The sequence below is a fragment of the Coffea eugenioides genome, chromosome 9 (genome assembly GCF_003713205.1).
Source record: "Coffea eugenioides isolate CCC68of chromosome 9, Ceug_1.0, whole genome shotgun sequence".
Taxonomy (NCBI): domain Eukaryota; kingdom Viridiplantae; phylum Streptophyta; class Magnoliopsida; order Gentianales; family Rubiaceae; genus Coffea; species Coffea eugenioides.
In genome coordinates this window covers 27485353-27506587 of record NC_040043.1, presented here as the reverse complement: position 1 = coordinate 27506587, position 21235 = coordinate 27485353, and the positions used below count along the sequence as shown (strand labels likewise).

General features: G+C 37.0%; 1 protein-coding gene across 1 annotated transcript; it reads left to right on the top strand.

The window, feature by feature from the left end:
• Nucleotides 1–10637: 10637 nt before the first annotated feature.
• Nucleotides 10638–18854, top strand: LOC113783836 (katanin p60 ATPase-containing subunit A-like 2). The gene is made up of 11 exons (XM_027330070.1): nt 10638–10970; nt 11309–11485; nt 11576–11631; nt 13617–13682; nt 13780–13887; nt 14110–14176; nt 14754–14838; nt 16291–16451; nt 16764–16865; nt 17433–17655; nt 18461–18854. Exons 1-11 carry the CDS (start codon nt 10932–10934, stop codon nt 18592–18594), a joined length of 1218 nt encoding a protein of 405 aa, XP_027185871.1. The 5' UTR covers nt 10638–10931; the 3' UTR covers nt 18595–18854.
• Nucleotides 18855–21235: the final 2381 nt, after the last annotated feature.

The window sequence follows — 21235 nt, the reverse complement described above, 5'->3', positions numbered from 1 at the left end:
GATAGACCCGGACAGAAATTTAAATGGGATAGACCCAGACAGAAATGTAAAATTGGGATAGACCCACGGGATAGACCCGAACAGAAATTTAAAATTGGGATGAATTGAAGTGAGATGGAGTATTGGTGGGGTTGACCCATGTTTATTGGTGATGCAAATGAAAGAAGCGAAATGAAGTGTTAATGGGACTGATCCATGTTCCAGTGGCTGTGAAAATGAAATGTCTCGACAATCGGACAGTGGGATCAAACCCGAGCCTGCCGTGATGAACTTGATTTGATTTTTTGATTTTTGGATTTTTGGATTTTTGGATTTTTGGATTTTTGGAATTTTGGATTTTTGGAATTTTGGATTTTTCTGATTTTTTATTTTTTTTTAGGGAACCTTTTCAAAATTTGCCCCAGTATGATGAATTGGTCAGTGAGACGACATCTGAGCCTGACGGGGTGTGGACGGTCAGCGGGATAAAACCCGGTCCTGCCGAGATTGGCGGGATAAAACCCGGTCCCAATGTGAGAAAAACGGTCAGCGGGATTATACCCGGTCCTGCCGAGATTGGCGGGACAAAACCCGGTCCCAATGTGATAAAAACGGTCAGCGGATTATACCCGGTCCTGCGAGATTGGCGGGATGAAACCCGGTTCCAATGTGATAAAAAAAAACGGTCCTGCCCGAGAGCATAACCCGTTTTGATAAAAATCAGCCCCGGTCCTGCCGAGATTGGCGGGATGAAACCCGGTCCCCAATTTGATAAAAAGCGGTCAGCGGGATTATACCGGTCCTGCCGAGATGCGGATGAAACCCGGTCCCAATTTGATAAAAGCGGTCAGCGGGATTATACCGTCCTGCCGAGATTGGCGGGATGAAAACCGGTCCCAATTTGATAAAAGCGGTCAGCGGGATTATACCGTCCTGCGAGATTGGCGGGATGAAACCCGGTCCAATTTGATAAAAAGCGGTCAGCGGGATTATACCCGGTCCTGCCGAGATTGGCGGGATGAAACCCGGTCCCAATTTGATAAAAAGCGGTCAGCGGGATTATACCCGGTCCTGCCGAGATTGGCGGGATGAAACCCGGTCCCAACGCGATCTTTAGAATGGTCAGTGGGATAAGACCCAATCCTGCCATCCAATTGGTGAAGAAATTGAATTTGATTCGTCAAAATACAAGAAATTAAATTTGATTTTCCAAGAAACAAAATTTTGAACTTGTTTTTTTTGATTTTTTGAATTTTTCTGATTTTTCGAGAGAATCTTTTTCCCAAAAATAATTTGCCCCAGTGTAGGGCCCTTTTCCCTTCTTTCTTCTCTTTCTTCGGCATCGGCCTTCCACATCGCCAGATGCTTTTTGTCGACTTCAACTGTGAATACCTGCACAGGGCTTACGTGCACTCCAATGAGCGTGACTGATTTGAAAAATGCATTATTTTGATTCTTGGACGAAATCCTCAATTGGACTACAAAAATATTTGCCCCTGTGTGGGCTTATTTTGCGAAATTCTGCAAATAAAAATTTTGCCCCAGTTTGGGCCCATTTGATTGCAAAAATTGGTTTAGATGATTTCCCATTTACTTGAACAAAGAAAAACCACACTTTTATTTAGAAAAGAGTGCACATATACAACAATGTGAAGAAACTTTAATCGTCAAGTTTGAACTCATGCAGAAATTTCATGATGAATTCCTCGAAATAACACCAAATTTAAGAAGACTTCTTCCTTACTTGTAGCATTGGTGCTTAATGGGTCACCACTTCTGGTTGACTCATCTTTTCAGGACCAATCACATGACTCTATTTTTGAACTGGCTAAGGAAATGGGAGATAAGAATCTGTCTCATTTTTGTGCCCCAGTTGTATGTAATCCATTCAATGTCACATCTTAGTGAAAGCAAAGAGTTTGTTACCCTTATTTTCAAGAAAACTTAGTCAACATACAAGCTTTCTAGGCTTGTAACGTATGGACAGAAGTGATAGCTAAACATGTGGAAACGGGTTACGCCCTTATGATCACAAATGATTTGATGAATTCCTTATGAGCATGATCCTCACTTCGGATTGTCATGAAAGAATAAGTCAACGATGGACTTTATTAGCTTGTAATGTGGCTTGAAAACGATAGTTAAAGACTTTCAAGGATATTGCACCATAGATCGCATTTTTCTAAAATTGCCCCTATTTTGAAATCAAAAGATCTCAGACTTTGTTTGCATTTTTCTCATCACTCACCAGAGACTTCAGCGCCGAATTTTCTGCATTTTCTTGCATTTACTTTTCTTTCTTTGCTTTTTGCCTCTTTTCCCTTTCCCTCGAGCTGATGGGTTTTCACATGGTGAGTAGCGTCAACCTCATACTCAAGCAATTCAGAAATACAGCTAAAATTTTCCGGCATCAGAAATTTTCTTGACAGGGCCATTGCAAAGAACAGAAGTCAGGACTTTCGGCTTTGTAATGGGGTCAGGTGGGGTGCTTAAAAAAGTTAAGGCTTGAAAACGGATTTCAACACTGGTTTGAAGAATCTGAGATCGCATTGTTGCGCCCACCCTATTTTAGGGTAAAACCAGAATTTGCCTCAGTTTTTGCTCAATTGAGGCTTTTTCTCTTTCATTTTCTTTCTTCTTTGATTTTTCGGCCTTCGGCCATTTTTCCGAACTTTCACAAAATTTGCCCCAGTTTATTTTTGAACTGAGGTTCTCTTTTCTTCCTTTGTTTTTGATCTTGTTGCTTTTCACTTTTTTGAAATTTTCTTTTCAACTCAAACTCGCCCCCAGTGTGGGGTTTGCGATTCTCAGGGGTTGCCAAACGAAATAATTTATTCTGATGGCTCAAAAGGGATAACTAGGGATAAAGTGTTCGATTGGAAAAGAAGATGGCCTGACTTGTATTCCATTCCTTACAACAACTCTGAAAGGAAACTTTCGTTAATGCGAAATTTTTTGCGTGTATCTGAATTAATTGACTGAGGAAGACCCTTGCTCATCCATATTTGTGAAACATAGGCGATTCACATGGACAAAAACCCTTCCTTTTCTTTTTTCAAACTTGGAACCCAAGTGGAATCAAATTTCCCCAATTTGCAGTTCCCTCCTTATTCTAGCATTTTTGCTTTTTCCCTTTTTCCTTTTTTCTTTTTTTGTTTTTTTTTGAAAATTCTCCAATCTCCCTCCCCAATGTGGGGTACGACCATGAGTGCATTAGAAAAGAACCACCAATTTTAGCTCAAAATGGGGATGCAAGGGGTGATCAGTGTTTAGGTTGTAGAAACGACGGCCAAAGCATCATTCTTACACCTCATGACAACCAAAGTAACGAAACGGTTATTGAAAATCCATTCCCCTATTTGATATTTGAAAATTTTCCAATATAGGGTAGTGATCATTAGGGCTCTTATCTGAAACGAAATTATTCTTTTCATAGGCTCAAATGGGAGAGCAAGTGATAAAAATCTGTATAGATAGTGAAACAAATGCTCAAAGTAAATTTTCAAAACAAACAAGAATAATGCACATTTTTGCTTTCACTTAGATGTGAATTGAATCGATTAAACACAATGGATATTTTCAAGCAAAGATGGCCCCAATTTGCAATTTATCAATCAATGTGACTGATTTTATTTTGGGGTTCAGTGAAGGAGAAAAGATATCTCATTGGGCCTTCTGAATGACCTCTTTTAATTCTGAACACTCTTATTGTGAATTTTCAGGTCGGAGGTTGAAAAAATCCCAATTTAGTCTTATTTCTTAAAATTCATCATGCAATCTCCAATGAATAAGAATAAAAAATGAAATGTACACAAATATACACAAAACAATGATTGTCCAAAAAATTTATTGCTGAAAAAGTTTGAAACAAAATTTCTCATTCAATTACGATACAAATGAGAAGAGAGAAAATTGTAAAGAGCTCCACATATACACTTTTTGTCTCCTTTTTCAAATATACAAAATTTTCCTTTGGAAAACAATTACAACATTTCTCAGAGGGTTTTCATCGTAGGACCCGCCCAAGAATCAAATAACACTTGTAATCTTCAAACTTCATTGGATTAAAATTATCATCAGATATAGAAGAATATTTCCGTCTTATTGAAATATTTTTATGAATGCAAGGGAGGGGGGAAACAAAAGAAAAATACCCCGAGTTAGTAGACAAAACTGCAAAATCGGTATGCATGTCCTATGGGGGGAACCCTTTTTATGCCAAGGGTAGGCCTAGCATGAAAATGCAATCCTCTAAGGTAGGCACCATACCATACCTGATGGATCTGATCAACTCATTGAGTGAGAAATAATTTTGACAAATTTGGTCAATTAGAGTGAGAAGAGACGTTTGTCAAAATGAGGACATCGTCCAAAGGGATTGATCACTTTTGATCGATACAAGAATTTGCAAAAACGCACAGGTTTGACCTTGACGAACTTCCTATCGAAGAGATTGGAATTCGTTGACCAAATTTTTTCAGTGAAGCACGGGTCAAAACCCCAACTGATCAAATGGCTGGATGCAATAGATGGTTTTCTCAAAAATCGACTAAGTTTCCCAACTTGAAATTGACATTGAAACCCTAATTGGTCAAATGTGTTGAATGAAGTTGACCATTTATTTAAATTGACCGAATTACCCTAAAAAGGGAAATGGGTCAAATGAATTGAGTGAAATTTAAAAATTTACTCAAAATTGACCGAATTATCCTAAAAAAGGAATTTGATCGATTGAAATTGAGAATTTTATTCAAAACAGACCGGATCGCCCTAAAAGGGTAAATTGGTCAAATGAATGAAATAGAATTAGTGATTTATTCAAAAATTGGCAGAATGACCCTAAAAAGGGTAAATTGGTCAAATGAATTGACGATTTATTCAAAATTGACCGGAAGACCCTAAAAAGGTAAATTGGTCAAATGAATTTGAATGAAATCAAAAATTTATTCAAAATTGACCGGATGACCCTAAAAGGGTAAATTGGTCAAATGAATTTGAATGAAATCAAAAATTTATTCAAAATTGACCGGATGACCCTAAAAGGGTAAATTGGTCAAACGACCCTAAAAAGGGTAAATTGATCAAATAAATTGACGATTTATTCAAAATCGACCGGATGACCCTAAAAAGGGTAAATTGGTCAAATGAATTGATGATTTATTCAAAATTGACCGAATGACCCTAAAAAGGGTAGATTGGTCAAATGAATGAAATGAAGTTAATGATTTACTCAAAATTGATTATGAATTGACAAAAATGGATCGATTGAATCGTCCAGCCATTGGTGGCTTCAAAAAATTAGTCTATGAGCCTTCTAAAATCACGATTTGGCCTCAATTTATTTATTGTCTCAACAGGAGGCATTATTTGTGAATTTCTTCAAATTAACGTCCTTTACGCAAGGGATTTTTACCAAGTTTGATAAAATGGCCAAAAAGTGATTATTAGACGTTCATATTCCAAAAATCACTCTATGAAAATAATTGGATCCTACCTTACCTTGTGCACTACCCCTTTGGATGGTACAAAATGTAAACGTGCAAGTCTCGTTGGATTAAGTATCCGAGACACAAGGTGGCTTATTCCTAACACGAGATCCCCTAAATGGCATTCCCTTTCTAAGGTTTAATGCATGATGCCAGTTTATTAAAGCGATGTAAATATGTGACAAATATGGCCTAAAGGACATGAATAATGCATCGGGGGGAAAAGGTCTAAACATGAAATGTATTCACTGAAAAGTAAGTGCAAAGACTGAAATTTAAACATGTGAGCTATCTAGTGGGTGAGTCACTAAAAGAGTGCCCAAAAAGGCCTCTTATCGCTAAGGCATATGAATGCAAGCCAAGAAACAAAGAAATGGTTAGTGCAATTGATAGTACACATAACACATTGGGAGCAATTAAGAAAAGAAATACAATAAAGCGAGTAAAAGGGGTAGAACCCCTTCCCTCGTGCCTAATGTGCCTATAAAGGGTGAGGCCGACTCTACCCTAGGTTATTCTAATATGGATGCATGAGGCTGGGGTTCACTAATGCCTAGACTCGATAAAGCTTCGGCTCCCAAGCCTTCAGACCTAAAGGCGAAGGGTCATCACTCCCAGGGCCTTTGATCGGTGGCTCGAGTGATCCCTTAGGTAGCGCTATGGGCGCAGAGCACACCAGCCGCCTACCCAAGGCAATCGATCCTAATCCTACAAGGCGGTGTGGGATGGCGCCCACGAAAATAAAATAAAATGGGATAAAGCAAGTAAACGTGCACGTATGAAGTGCTCCCCTATTTTGAGGGAAGGGGTGAGAACCACACGAGGCTCTAAAGGTGACACACCCCCCCAAATGCAATGCAAGCGCGAGATAAACAAGTAAACAACATCCAATCAACCAATCACACATACGTGAGTGAGGGAATAGTTGGATACGCGCGCGAGGCAAATGGCCCTAAAAATGGAAAATGCAAGCCTAATATCCAAATGCAATGCATAAAAAGGGTAGAAAAAGGGAAACGAATGGCTAAGTCAAATGCTTGGACCCACTTAGGAAGTCCCCAGTGGAGTCGCCAACTGTCGCGCCCCACTTTTCGAATGAATTGTGTGTGTGATGTGTGGTGTGTAATGTGTGAACGTGTGCAAAATGAAAAGTAAAAGGCCATGGGACTTAGAATGCGACGATTTGGCCAAGTGAAGTTCAAAAGGGTTTTTTGTATCAAAAATGGAGTCGCCACTTGGTATAGAGTTAGGGTGTACCAAGTCACCCAAAAATGATTTTTGTTTTGAAAAAAAGTAAATAAACCCTTTTTGAGAACTTTTGGGTCTGCGTAACCAAAAGAGGGATCGGGGGTCACATTTGACGAAGGGGAAGGCAAGGATAAAAATCCAAGGCACCCCTTCGACCTAGCCAAGGCTAGTTGCGTGACTTAAACCAATTTTCCCTAATTTTTCTACCCAAGGTATGTATCGCGTATTGGATATGTCTATATGAATGCAAAACCCTAGACCTAGGGGGATTGGGGGAAATTTCTCTTCAAAGGTTGAGTGGTGCCAATCACATTAGTTGTGAAGCCCAATAATGATCCTTTTGGAGAGGTCACACCTAAACCTAAATGACGTGAAAAATGAGTGGAATGCATGCCATGTGAAAGTGTGAGTTTGTGAAGTGAGAAAAATGATAAAAGTAATAGGATAAGAGTGAAGGTGTGCAAATGTAGATGAAAGTACTCGTGTGCGAGTGAAGGTAAAAATGTTCGTGTGCAAGTGAAGATAAAAGGGCTCGTGTGCAAGTGGAGATAAAAGTGTTCGTGTGCAAGTGAAAGTGATAAAAAGGTGCATGTGTGCAAATGAGACGAAAGTGAAAGTGTAATGATAGAGTGGATTGAGAATGCATGAGCCTAGGGAATTCATGCATATTGGGTACGGGGAGACCTAAATCGTGACTTGATTTTCCCTTTGATTAGAAGGCGAAACTAGCGTGCTAAGGCTCGAGTAGCCACACTCGCTCGTTTCCCTTATCGGAAGGGGACTCTCACGCAAATGTACCCTATAACTGGTATGAGATGCAAAAATCCTAAAATGAGGGGAAAAGGGGCTCGAGGAGCATGCCAGATGATAAAACTAAGGAAAAATGCATGATATGTAGTGAACAAGCAAATGATATGCTAATGAGGGGAAATCCCTAAGGGTCTAGCGTTGGACTAGCCCATTCTATGAATTCCGACTAGCGTTGGACTAGTGTGGTGACGTACATTCATCCATTCCATTCATCCACACTATGGAAAGCAAGTAGACATGCCAAACACTTATAAACACATAGCACATAACATTTAGCATGCTCGACTAGATGCAAGGCCCTAACAAAGCAAATTAACACGTAGTAACTAAGCATGCAAGACACATAAGACAATTAAAGCCCTAACTATTACATTTGCTAGCTAGGCACATGACTTCGATAGGTCTTCATTGAATGCTCCTCCAAGCCCTATCTATTACATTAGGGAGACCCTACTACAATCTAAAAGGGGGAAAAGGAATAAAATAATTAAATCCCTAACTATTACAAGCCAAGAGGTGTACACATACCCCATAAAGAATAACTTAAATAAAAACACAAAAGTAAATAAAATAAATGAAAGGAATTAAAGAAAGGCAAGGAAAGCAACGTAGACATGCATATTCACATAACACGTAGGAGCACGTAGGAAAGATAAGATCAAGGAGATAGAGGTTACCTCCCTTGAGTTGTGAAATGAAAAGAATATTAGCTTCAAAACAATAAAAGGGTCAAGGCACCAATCTATTTGGCAAATAATCACAAATGATAAAAATAAGCATGAATTTGAATCAATTGAATCATGTCAACAATCCACATTTAAGAAGTCAACAGAAGAAAGGACCTGATTGCAAAGATTGACAAAATTTTGGGGCCAAAATTAAAGAAAAATAAAGTTCAGGGACCTATTTGCAATTAATCTAAGGATCCAATTGAAAGAAGTTGAAAATATCCAGGGCCACAGCACAGTTAAGGAGAAATTCAGGGACTGATTTGCAAAATTATTTTCTGGTTTCTTCATGGACCAGGCTATTGGGCCATTTTATTCACTTCTTGGGCCAAAATCCCTCCTGGCCCAACCGATAACTTTAAGAGGTAAGCAGGTCAGCCTATTTTTAAGCCCAGACAAAGTGCAACTAGAACAGATGGGCTTCACCTCTCAAACCCAAACCAGAAACCCAAACAAAACAAATTAAATCCATACTTACAAACCCAATCAGATATGTTGGGCTCCATCTTCAGTGCTAATCTCAATGAGCTTCAATGGTGGTGGTAATGGATTTCGGTGGGCGGCCTTCCCTTCTTGCTTCTGGCCCGAAGTTCTTCTAAATGGCCTGCTTGTGGCTTCGTTATGGAGATTGAGGAGAGGGACCGTGAAGCTTTTGGGAGGCGGATTGGGCTTCCTTCCATTTCTGTGAAGCTTTGATAGCTGCAACCAATTCTTTCCCTGGCAAAGCTCGTTTCTTCCTCCGTTCAGCCGAAGCCTCCCTCCCTGTTTTTTCTTTGCTCTGTCTTCTTTTTCTTTCTTTTGCCTGTCCGAAGCCTTCACTCTTTTTCCCTCTTTGTTTTCAGATTTTGCGGCCGTTAACTCCCCGGCTCTCTATCCCTCTTGCTCTGCTTTTTCTGTTTTTGGTCTCAATGCTCCATAGCTACTCTCCCCTGTTTCTTTTCCTTGCTCCGCCGCCCACTCTGCTTTCTTTCTTTTTGTTTTCATTCTGCCTCCAAACCTTAGCCGAGACTCCCTCTATCCCTGTTTCTTTTTTAGATCTCTTTTTTTCCCCCGCCGCCAGCTCCTCCGTTTTTTCCTCTAATTTTCCGTTGCTTCCCTTCTTCATCCGCCCCTCTGTTTTTCAGCCTCAAAACCCCCAAAGCCTTTTTCAATCTTTTCCCTTTTTTTTTTTTAGTCGTAGCTCCCCCCTCAAGCTCTCATTTCTCTGTTTTTCTCCCATCCGTGGCCTCTTTTTCTTTCTTTTCTCCAATTCTCAAACCTCCCTTCTAAGCTAAACAAGTGTCCTCCTAAATGTTGTGTTGTCAATTAAACAAAAGGGACACTTGTCCCTCAAATTCCTTAACCACTTGTCCCATGATTGTTTTGTACACTTGTTCAACATGCACACACTTCCACCTATTTTTGCCATTTTCATTCTTTTCCTTTTTTTTCATTTTCAAGAAATTCTATGCTAAAAACTTAAAAATAATAATAACATAAAAAACTAAAAAACTAAAAACTAAAAAGTGGAAAAAAACGAGCACAGACTAAAAAATAATTAGTAAATGAAATTACACCAAAATTTGGTGTCTACACCTTCTATGGTCATTTAAGCACCAAAGGCACCTGTCCCAAAACAAATACCTTTGCAACCCCAAAACATAGCAATTAAGTAAAAGTTACCCAAAAAATAAGCATTAAACACTTGTTCTAAAGGCAATTCTTTATAACACTATTTTCAAGAGACCATAACATCCTTATAACCAAGCAGTTGAAATCGGTCACTCAACTATTCCTAAATGCATTCTTAAATATTACAAGGATAAGGATAAGAATAAAGGTACATTTTATCTAATTAATTTTACTATATAAAAAATTTAACACATAAAATATATTTTAATGAATGGTCGATAGGTAACCATTAAACAAACCCTATGACAATAATTATTAACTTTATTAGTTATGAATCACCTGGATTTGTTACCCTCTTTGATACTCCTTTCCTTTTCCCTCTCATTCTCTTTTTCTTTTATTTTTTAGTATAAGTGAAAATCGTCAAACTTGAAACCTCTTACTTAGGTCCTGTTTGATAATTCAGTTCAATATTTAAATTTAATGAATTCAAATCTTAACATATTCCGACTGTTTGATAATAAAAAATTAAACATTTGAATTAATTTAAGTGACACTGAATTTTTTAGACAAAACTTGCTCTCAAAATTAAGTGATACACTATTCACTTATTGCTGAATGTAATATGCACTCAAATGTATTAAATTTAATATTTAATGAATTCGGATTTCAGATTTCAATTTCAATTTCCAAATTTCAATTTTAACAAATTCACTGTTATATTTCATCACACCCATCCCTCACCCCTCCTTCCCATTCCCCTTCCCCTTCCCCTTCCCCTTCCCCTCTTCGGTAAAGAATTGTCTTCAAACAATTCTTCTCGGTGCAACGAGTTCTATACCACCAACTAGCAAGTCTACTCTGCCTTTTTTTTAATATATATTACTTCTGGTATTAGTGTATAATAATCTGAATCTGAATCACGAGGAACAACAGATAGTGAGTGTGTTGGTGTGTGTGAGTTGAGAGAGGGAGAAGAGAAGAGAAGGAAAGATCAGTTCTCTTTTCTTTCTTTCTTCTTCTTCTTCTTCTTTCTCAGGGGACTAATTCGTAGCAAAGCCTGAATCACATGGCTGACGAACCTTCCCTCACTCGATGGACATTTCAAGTATCTTCCAATCTTTATTCATTCTTAATTGTTAAATTCTAAAACCTTAATGCTGAGTAGTTGACTTTATTATTTGATTCCGCATGCTTAATTAAACTTTGTATTTTACTTGATTTGAGCTGTAATTATTCTTTCATACTGATTGTGAGAAACTCCTGTGACCTTGATTGAACTCATTATGTGGGAAAAAAAATTTGGTGTTTCAACTATATGTTCAAATTATTGATAATCCGCATCGATGACTTTTGGTGGCTAAATGACAGCTAAATTTTTCCATTAGGTAAAATAATGGAGAATTATTCATATTCATTAGGGTATTTCTTTTTTGGACTTTTTAGGATTTTAAGTTATTTTATGATACGAAGTTTGGGAGGAAGAGAATTCCGGAGACCAAAGAGGCGGATGCGAATGGACGAATGGTATCTGATGGCGATCCATCAAATGTGTCATCTAATGGGAATGGACATTTGAAGAACAAATCTGACTTAGCCATTTACGAGGAGTATCAGAATCAGGTGATTTCTTGTCATCTTTTATTTGCATGCGGTATATGTTTTGCTTGATTGCTAATCTAGTCGATATGGTTGATTTATGTGGTGATTTAGGATCCAAGGAGGCCGACATACAGCAATGGAGTTCCTTCTGCCGTAACTGATGCACTGTATGTGGTTTTGTATTTACGAGACATCTTTTTTCCCTTTTCTTTAAAGCTAATTGTTTTGTAGGCTTATCATTAACTTCCATTAAGAGCGTCAACATTTCATTCATGCAATATGTCAGGGGAGGGGAAGAAAGCTTGAATGGTAACCAGACTATTCTGATTGGATGTTTCCAGCACTTCACTAGTCAGAGTCATAAAATTAATTTGCCAAGCTTTTATCTCAGTAAATTGCCAGCACTTCTGTTGATTTTAGCCATTAATTTAAATGGAATGAGGCATAAGCCAGCCATGTTTCTGTTAGAATTGCTGCATGTATGATTTGATGACTTAAATTCATTGAGTCATGTGAAGAGTACACTCTTAGAAAGTTGAGTGGCTCTTTTGGCACCCAAATCTAATAGTTAGCGAAGCTTAGTACCTATTTTGAGTTTGGCCATTCCAAATATGCAGCTTTTAACTGAAAAACAACGCTTGAGGAAACTTAAAGATTGGCATTGTATATGTGTTTCTATTATAGAATTGAGTCATGGGCACCAGAGGCCTGCATACTAATAAAGCTTTGGACTTGGTAAATGACATTTGAACATGATATCTGCAGTCAATATGTATGCTATTTGTTCAAACAATTTCTTTTGTACTCTGGCAACATGTTTATCTCTTTCTAAAATTTGATGGCTCTTATAGAGGGCAAAGGTTGGAATTACTTTCATAGGTAACAAAAAGTAGTTAATAGAAATCAGCTTTAGTTATTTATTGAAGGCTTTAATTATAAAAGTGGGTATTGTGTCTTTAATTTAAGTGGCTGATCGTTGACTTCTGTTGCTTGGTTATGGCGAATTTTCTATTTGTCTTTGAATCCAGTTCTCTGCAGGAAAACATAGACAATTTATTGAGAAATTTGTGGGACTTGGATGAGTGTAGTTGCTTGTGGACAGCTTTAATCGGATGACTTGCATTAGTCAATTCGATGAATATGCCTAGTTACTTTTTTTGATTGCTTATGACATTAAAATGGAAGAGTCAATAATTAATCACATTCTTGCATCCCTGATAGAAATACAACAAGAACTGTGGGTAAAAAGAGGGAGGATGATTTAATTTGAAGTTCATGAACTGTATTAATATGAAAACAATTAGAAAAAATGTTTGCGCTATTAAATTCCAAGATTTGTACTAAAGGTGAACGACATATCCTGGTTTCCCGTTACCAGCATGAAATTGCTATGCCTTTTTAACTGTTGTGATATAGTAAAATCAGTATTAGATGAATACTGAAGCACAAGGCAGGCAAAATGATCCAGTGATAAATGAAGCATCAATATCAGCGAGCTCCATGCTAGTACTCGTGGGTGTGGAGCTGATGCAAAGTTGTGCTGGCTGGGAAGAAATTATTAGTCGATCTGTGATTGTGGTAGGATTGTTTGGCTAAGTGAGTATATTTACTATTCATTGTGTCAATCCTGTTTTGGAGGTGGATATGTTTTGTGTAGTTTGTTTAAAAGAACATAACTGCTTTGTGCCATATGTTTCTTGTCATTCCACTACCACTTTAAAATAACATTCCATACAGCATCATAATAATAATAATAATAATAATAATAATAATAACAACAACAACAACAATAATGATAATAATATTGATGATGATGATAATGTCATCATCATCATTATTATTGTCCTCTCTAACTTAAAATAAAAGACATCAAACTTGATAGTCGAGTAAAGGTCAATTTTCCTGGACTGTTGTTGATGTTTATCACGATTATATAATTTCTTCCTGAAGTATACATGTATACAACATGCAAAGTAAATGCTTCAGCTGTTGTCAAAGTGAGAGTGCATCCTAATATTGGCTACTCGATTGTTCGCTGTTGAGTACAGATATGCTTACAGGAAAATTTCTTTTGCATACATGTTATATATGAGTAACTTGCAGGAGCAGCAGCTTGCTGGCTAGACTTTTCACTTTTGATTTTACTTTTCAGACAGAGATCTTTGCTTCCTCCTTTTGAAACTGCTGAGATGCGTAATTTAGCAGAAAGTTTGAGTAGGTAATAAAATCAATTCTATAATTTTCTCTTTTATGTATGATTGGAAAGTATGTAACATGAAACAAATTATGCGACATTTTTCTTCTCTTCTACTCAGGGATATTATCCGTGGTAGTCCAGATGTTAATTGGGAAACCATTAAAGGATTGGAAAATGCAAAGCGCCTACTCAAAGAAGCAGTGGTCATGCCAATTAAGTATCCCAAGTAGGTCTACTGTTGTTAATTTCCCTTTTAATGTGTAACTTGGAATCTCAACTTTAGCATATTGTAGCTAATCATACAAGCAATGCTTCATACATGGCAGCATCTCCAGATAAGGATCTGTGGAGCTCCTTATTTGTCTGTTTTACAAGATGATACCCTTAAGCATGGAGAAGATTATTTGAAATTCTTGTTTAACTTGGCCTGACTTTTCTTTCTTTAAAGATACTTTACTGGACTCTTGTCACCTTGGAAAGGGATTCTTCTCTTTGGCCCTCCAGGAACTGGAAAGGTAGTAAATGTTTATCCCTTTGATTGGTATACTATACTCTTAATTTGGAGTTCCATATGATTTTCTCATGATCGCTGTCGTTTCTTCTTGTGTTTTCCCATCTTGTTTTGATTAACTATATGATCCATCCTGTGAGGCTGCTGTCGCTGACCTCCAAATGTGTAGTTGTGAGATGTAATTCTTCTAATCAAACAATTTTTTTGAAGTTCAACATGGAAGATCTAGAGTTAAATCAGCCTTTTATTGAATATGACATATAATGAGTGGACATATTGATTGGTGGTGCTATTAGCTGAAAATATGGCTTGTCACTTGTCAAAGGGAGAGAACAGATGGAAAAGAGGTTATTGCCCGCACTTCACGAACTCAAACATTGGGCATTGCATTAAAAATTCTGATGTGTCTAATATTAGCTTACTTTTCTCCATCCTGTTAAGTATTGAGTTACGCATTTAACCAATTGGTCGTCAAGAGTAACTAAGTTTTCTTGAATGTTTATATGATACTTGCGTTACAAGGTTTGTTGAAGCTTCAATCTATGGTTATGTGTAAGGATTTTTTTGTTTAAATACTGCAGACTATGCTTGCAAAAGCTGTTGCGACAGAGTGCAAAACCACATTTTTCAATATTTCTGCATCATCGATTGTCAGCAAATGGCGTGGTATGTTGAGCTAATTACCTTGTCAAGGTCATTTCTATTTTGAAACTTGAAATAATGCTCATTGTTGCCTGAGTAACCCTTACATATTCTTGCTTATTTGGTTGTTGCATATATTTGACTAAACGACAATTAGACACCTTGAGATTTGGCTATTGATATAGCCATTAGATTTGAACTGTTGGACCAACCTCACTTGTCAAGGTAATGAAGGGTAAAATGAGACTAACAGATGTTGCAAAGTGTATTGCACTCTGTCCACATAATTAACTAACTAGATGATAACAAAACTACTCCTTGATGTCTTAACCTCTACTGCTGACCTAACAGACATGTCTTCGCTCCCAACTAACGTTGCTAAGCAATCTCACTAGCTGCAGCCAGGCCCACAAATTCTGCAATCATCAGTGTTAGCTTGTGCAGAATGTCTGTTCCTTCTCATTGCTTTCAGTTTGATTGAAATTCTCTCATTTCCTACCATAAAGTTAGACTGGTTTCAATGAGCCAAAGCCCCAGAGAGTGCCCTACATTACTTCACAGCTGCTTCCTTAGCTGTCTGACAACAAAAAGTCATTGCCAGGCAGCGAGTTCTATATCCAAAAAAATGAAGTCAAATAGGCACAGTCAAAGTCTGAGTTTTTTATATTTCTCTAGAAATTTGTTTAATTTGAAGTTTTAACTTTGGGGTTGTTGATGTTTCAGTCACAGTTTTTTCACAATTTAGGAACATACATTGCATCTACATTCCAATTTTCCTCTTTCATAGAAATTGAGGTTTTGAACAATTATAAATAATTGAGTTCTATTATATGGTTGCTTGAGTTTGCTGCTATATTCATAGTAGGAATTTTGGAACCTTGGTTATTTATTTTGACAAAGGAGTTAAAATCAAGTTTTGTGCTTATATGTGCAATAGCTTGAGTATGGCAAAACCAGTCCTTTTTGGTCTTTGGGGTTTGGTTTCAAGTTTGCCTTGTTTTTTATTGGGTTAGGTAGATTGTGTGATCCAAAGTGTACTGATATTATGTAGAATTGATCTTGATTGTGCGCTTCAGTATCATTGTGCGGTAGAAAGTAAGATATCCAACTTGGCATTTAGCAAACAATGCAAATCCCAGTTGTGTTTGTGGCACGGTGACCTTGTTGCCCTTAGGGCTTGATGTAGCATCTGTCTTTGGGCAGTTTCACCACTGTTAGATCACTACTTTGCGAAATTGTTTTCCACAAACTGATATTGTCTGTCTTTTAATGCAGTATATTTCATGTTATAGTTTTTTGTGTTCTTTCTTTATTGGTTTTTAAGAATTTGGCACATAAATTACTGAATACGTTACCTTAATGCAATTGTTCATGATCCCACAGCAAACCTTTTGCTTCCACTTTTGTCTTCCAGAACATTGATTTAGCTAAATGTGTTCTATTTGATAAATAATCCAAAATGGCCTAAAATTCCAGGTGATTCAGAGAAGTTGGTGAAGGTGTTGTTTGAGCTTGCTAGACATCATGCTCCTTCAACTATATTTCTTGATGAAATTGATGCTATCATCAGCCAACGAGGTGAAGCACGCAGTGAGCATGAAGCAAGCAGACGTTTGAAAACTGAGCTGCTGATACAGGTCACACTTGATTTCTACAAGTGCATGAAGTATATTTATTTTATTGTGTATTAGATAAATATACATGTCGGTATGTTATTTTGCCTCTTTTGGTTTGTTACTGAATGCTTAAGTAATTTATTTTTTAAAATGTACTACCATTTACCTGCGACCTTTAGTTTAAACATTAAACTTTTATATTGATGAATATTATTATTAGGTTTCGTTTGTATCCATGCAGCTAAGAATATCATCCTCCTGTCCCCTGATTCAATGACTAACTTTATTTGATTTAAACATGCCTCAAAACTGATGGCTTTAATTAGACTGCAGATGGATGGTTTGACTTGGTCAGAAGAACTTGTGTTTGTTTTGGCGGCAACAAACCTTCCATGGGAACTGGATGCTGCGATGCTCCGGCGTCTTGAAAAACGGGTATTGTATTTAATATGGCATACTAGAATTTTACTTGATAGCTGGAAGAATTACATCACATGCAGTTTAGTGTGAAGTGAAGTACGTGAAAATTTCGTGAAGTCATGTCAGTTTTCTTTCTGGCCATTTATGAATGGGTAAAAAAAAGTGTCTATCATGACTTAAAAGATGAATATTGAGCAAATATAATGCTGTCTTTTGAAGCAAAGACACATTTGCAAAATGTTATACTCGTACAATTCAGTCTGTTGACTTCTAAGTTGTGACAGATTTAATACAGCCCATCCAAATGGTGATAAGTGTTAAGTTGAATTTGAATGAGAATCCTAGGTAAATAACTATTTACTGATAATTTCATAAGTTTATGACAAAAGGCTTTACTTGTCATTCTTTAGTCTTGGTTTTCATGATTTAATGACTAAAGAGATTCACACTTGCTCTGGTTTGCCTTTTGGTGTGAGTTTGTCAGTGTAAGTTAATAATTCCTCTGTAATGGGAAAGAAAATCCATTCGGACATAGCTTTGTGTTTGGTTATTGAAATTTTACACTCAAATCTGTGGTGCTAGATCCTTGTTCCACTCCCAGAACCAGATGCACGAAGAGCCATGTTTGAGGAACTCTTGCCATCGAGCTCTGGTGAAGAGAAACTTCCTTATGATATATTAGTCGAAAGAACAGAGGGTTATTCTGGTTCTGATATTAGGTTATTGTGCAAAGAGGCTGCCATGCAGCCCCTAAGACAGTTAATACTGTTTCTTGAAGACAAACAAGAAGTCATGCCTGAGGATGGTATGCTATATTCACCATTATTTGCTGCAGTCTTTACTCTAGGAATGCCATGTGAAAAAGGAAAACTGAAATTTATATACATACATATAGACACACACACACACATGTATATATATTTATATAACACAACACATACATAGCACACTGACACACATAATATATGTATATATACATGTTTATGTATATGTATGTGTTGTATATGCATATGTACAGGTTTGTCTCCCATGGACAATGATTGTGTGGATCTAGAAATCTTTTAATGAATATATTGTGCTTTTACTTGCCTCTGCTCTGCTGTGTACCTTTCTGTTAAAGGACTGAAAAGGATGTCCTCTTTTGATTGGTGGATTCTATTTTGTGCAAGGAGCTTAATGGGAAAAAAGGTTTTTGAAATCATCCGTTTGAACAATTCAGTTTGGATGACAAAAAGATTTGAATAAGCACTCTAGGTCTACCACCTAAATTTAATTAAAGGACAATAATGGATCTGAAATGATGCCAATTAAATGAAGGATATTAATGGTTTGAAAACCTTGATAATTGTTTATTGGTAAAGATTTGAAATCCATACATGATCTGGGTATCTATGCAAGTTCATTGAAATGATTGGTGGAGGGTGGTTGAAATATGACGTGTTCAATCTGCAACCAAACAGTGGTTGAGCAAGTGTTTTGTCAATTATCTGAAGTGATTTGATTAAGGATGTGCTAATTAACTTGGTCTATCGATGAATCATTGTTCTCATTATATAGTTGGGTCCAAGTTACTAGTGTACTTGGTTGCTAAAAGTTTTTGTTGCTTGCAGAGTTGCCTGAGGTTGGACCAATTACACCTGGAGACATAGAGGTCGCTTTGAAGAACACAAAGCCCTCTGCCCATCTCCATGCACATCGTTATGAGAAATTTAATGAAGATTACGGCAGCCAAATACTCCAGTGAAGGCAAAGCTTTCTTATGTTGAAATGGATTTATTCCCTTGTTTTATATGTATTTAGGAAAAGCTTGGTGCAAGGCTGGGTGAAAATTGAACCAAAGTCATTTTCCTTCGGGAGGGGTGGTGACTTGGCTAGTGCTTGCTGGCTCCTGTTCTTTTGTTGTTTCACTAGAATTTTGTTCCTGTACAACTGTACAAATCTAAACCTTCGAATTTCAAATCCTGTTTGGGCCAAGTTAATCTGACTTGTTACTGAATGTTCTGGCATATGTTATATTCACTAGAAACTTCGTACTTAAGCAATTTGGATGGAGAATAGAAGGATTAGAGGCTTCGAACTGTATAGAACAAGTAATTTTATGCACCAACACCTGTTTCCGTTTCTCTTGTGGCAAGGTCCGTTTTGGTGTGGTAACCAAAAAAAAGGGAAGGAAAGGAAATTTAATAGAAAACAAGCCTACTCAAATGTTTTGTCCAGCTCCGTGGACTGACGCTTTATTTGCTACAAACTGATACTTAATGTATATAGGCATATGAAAGTACAATCCTCTAGGGCTGCAAAGGTACTCATAAATAAAACTTCGGACTGTAGGAATAGCCGATCAAACAGGCTCCAACGGATTAGGGGCGTGAATGAGGATTTGCATTTGGGGCAGGAACGGTCACCAGGCCGATCGTTCTTGAACAATCCTCTCACAAAATGCGACGAGAGGTGAAGAAGGAGCCACGTCTACTAGTTATGTTGCTGAACCAAAAATGACATCGTTATAATAAGTGGGCAGAATAAAAAAGTGAAAAATGTATTGAAGTCCTAACGGGGTCCGTTTGGGACAAATAAATTGATTCAAAATTCAAATATCAAATGAAAAATTTGAATCAACCGCATAAAACAAAAGGAAAAAGTCAAGAAAGCTTGGATTCATTCTTTTGTACACCAAAATAAGTCTTGCTAACTCTACGGATATTTGCCAAAAATAATTGAGAGATAAAAATGCAAACATTGATGTTTATGTGAAGAAGAAAGGAGGCGAAATCTGTTGAGAAGAAGCCAAGCGCGTGGGGCATTTTGAGTGAAAATGGAAGGACCAATTTATCTTTGCAGACATCTTTGGGAGGGAATGCAACAATTGATGAGGCTAAAAATTGTTAGGACAATTTTGCTGCATCCTTTCCAAGGCAGGCAGCAAAGCAGAAGGGAATAGAGGAAATACATTTACAATAGTCTCCGGTTTTGTCGAAAAACAAAATAATAGCAACTGTGCCATCCGATGTTGGTGAAACATAATGCCCCAATTTGACGAAGGTAATGTCACTGAACCATGTCCTGAACTCCATCTAATGATTTGGCACCTAATGTATATCTGTAAATGGACAAAATAAATCAATTTTAAAGTCTGAATAGGAAGATGACGGGTAGCACAAATTAGATATAGTAAGAGCCAACCTGGGGGAGGTATGCACAAAGAACTTATACATGCCAAGTGTTTATAAATTTGACTCAATAGACGAATTAAATGACTTGGAAAGTTTATAGGCATATAAAATAACAGGGAGAGTATGAAGGCAATCATTACTTGCTTTTTTCATTCTTGTTGTAGGATAGCAGTGACACCATACAATTTAGATTATATTACTGGTTGTGGATGGGCATTCACATCATAGTAAATTGACACATACAAAGATAAAAGATAAGTAAAGTGAGTTATTGTAAATTACACAAATGAAATAAGAAGTACAACAAAGATTCTTCCAGGATTACAAGGTATCTGAGTGATTGTGGCTAGTTATACTTTTTGATAGCAAATATTTTTTTGAGATAAATTACTAACAGTTGAGAAATACTTTCATGTATCTCTAAAGAAGAATTCTTCCAAGATTACGAGATATTTGAGTGATTGTAGCTAACTATAATTCTTGATATCAAATAATTTTTGAGATAAACTACTTATAGTTAAGGACGCGGGGCCTGGACAGTTGCCAGTAACAATTATTCGGAATGATGTAATATTTTTTGAACAAGGTGTGACTTTACATGTGCAACTTGTAAAATTTAACAACAGAGATGAATTATTACATATGAGACCCACATGAACAGCAACACAATATCACACCTTTGTTGTAAGAATGTATAAGAAATTTACATAGAGTTACAAAATGTTCAAAAAAAGTTACATTATTCAAGGACAATTGAACTGGCAATCGTCCCTGCCCGGCGTCCCATAGTTGAGAAATACTTTCATGTATCTAACATAGTTTGGCATCTATATATGTAGAGAATCACATTTGAGTGGAAAATAATAAAGAAGGAATAGGCGTTACAAGGGGGAGAAAACTGCACACTCTATTAATTAAACATTGCTGGTTGCTACTTCATGTTAGAAATTTGACATGGTCATAAATGCACAATCAACTAGTATAATGATGTTAAATTAGATCCCGAAAATTGATAATAGAACCTTTGTGGGGAAAGAAATGCATACATTAATAACCACTAGTGATTGTTTATTCTTGTTTACAAGTTGGAACCCCAGTCAACTGTAGATTGAATAAATAGATAGTTTTTTATTATGCCAGACTCATAACACTCATTAGAATGTATTTACACTTAGTTTTTAATGCATTACCATATGTTCAATCTATTTTACA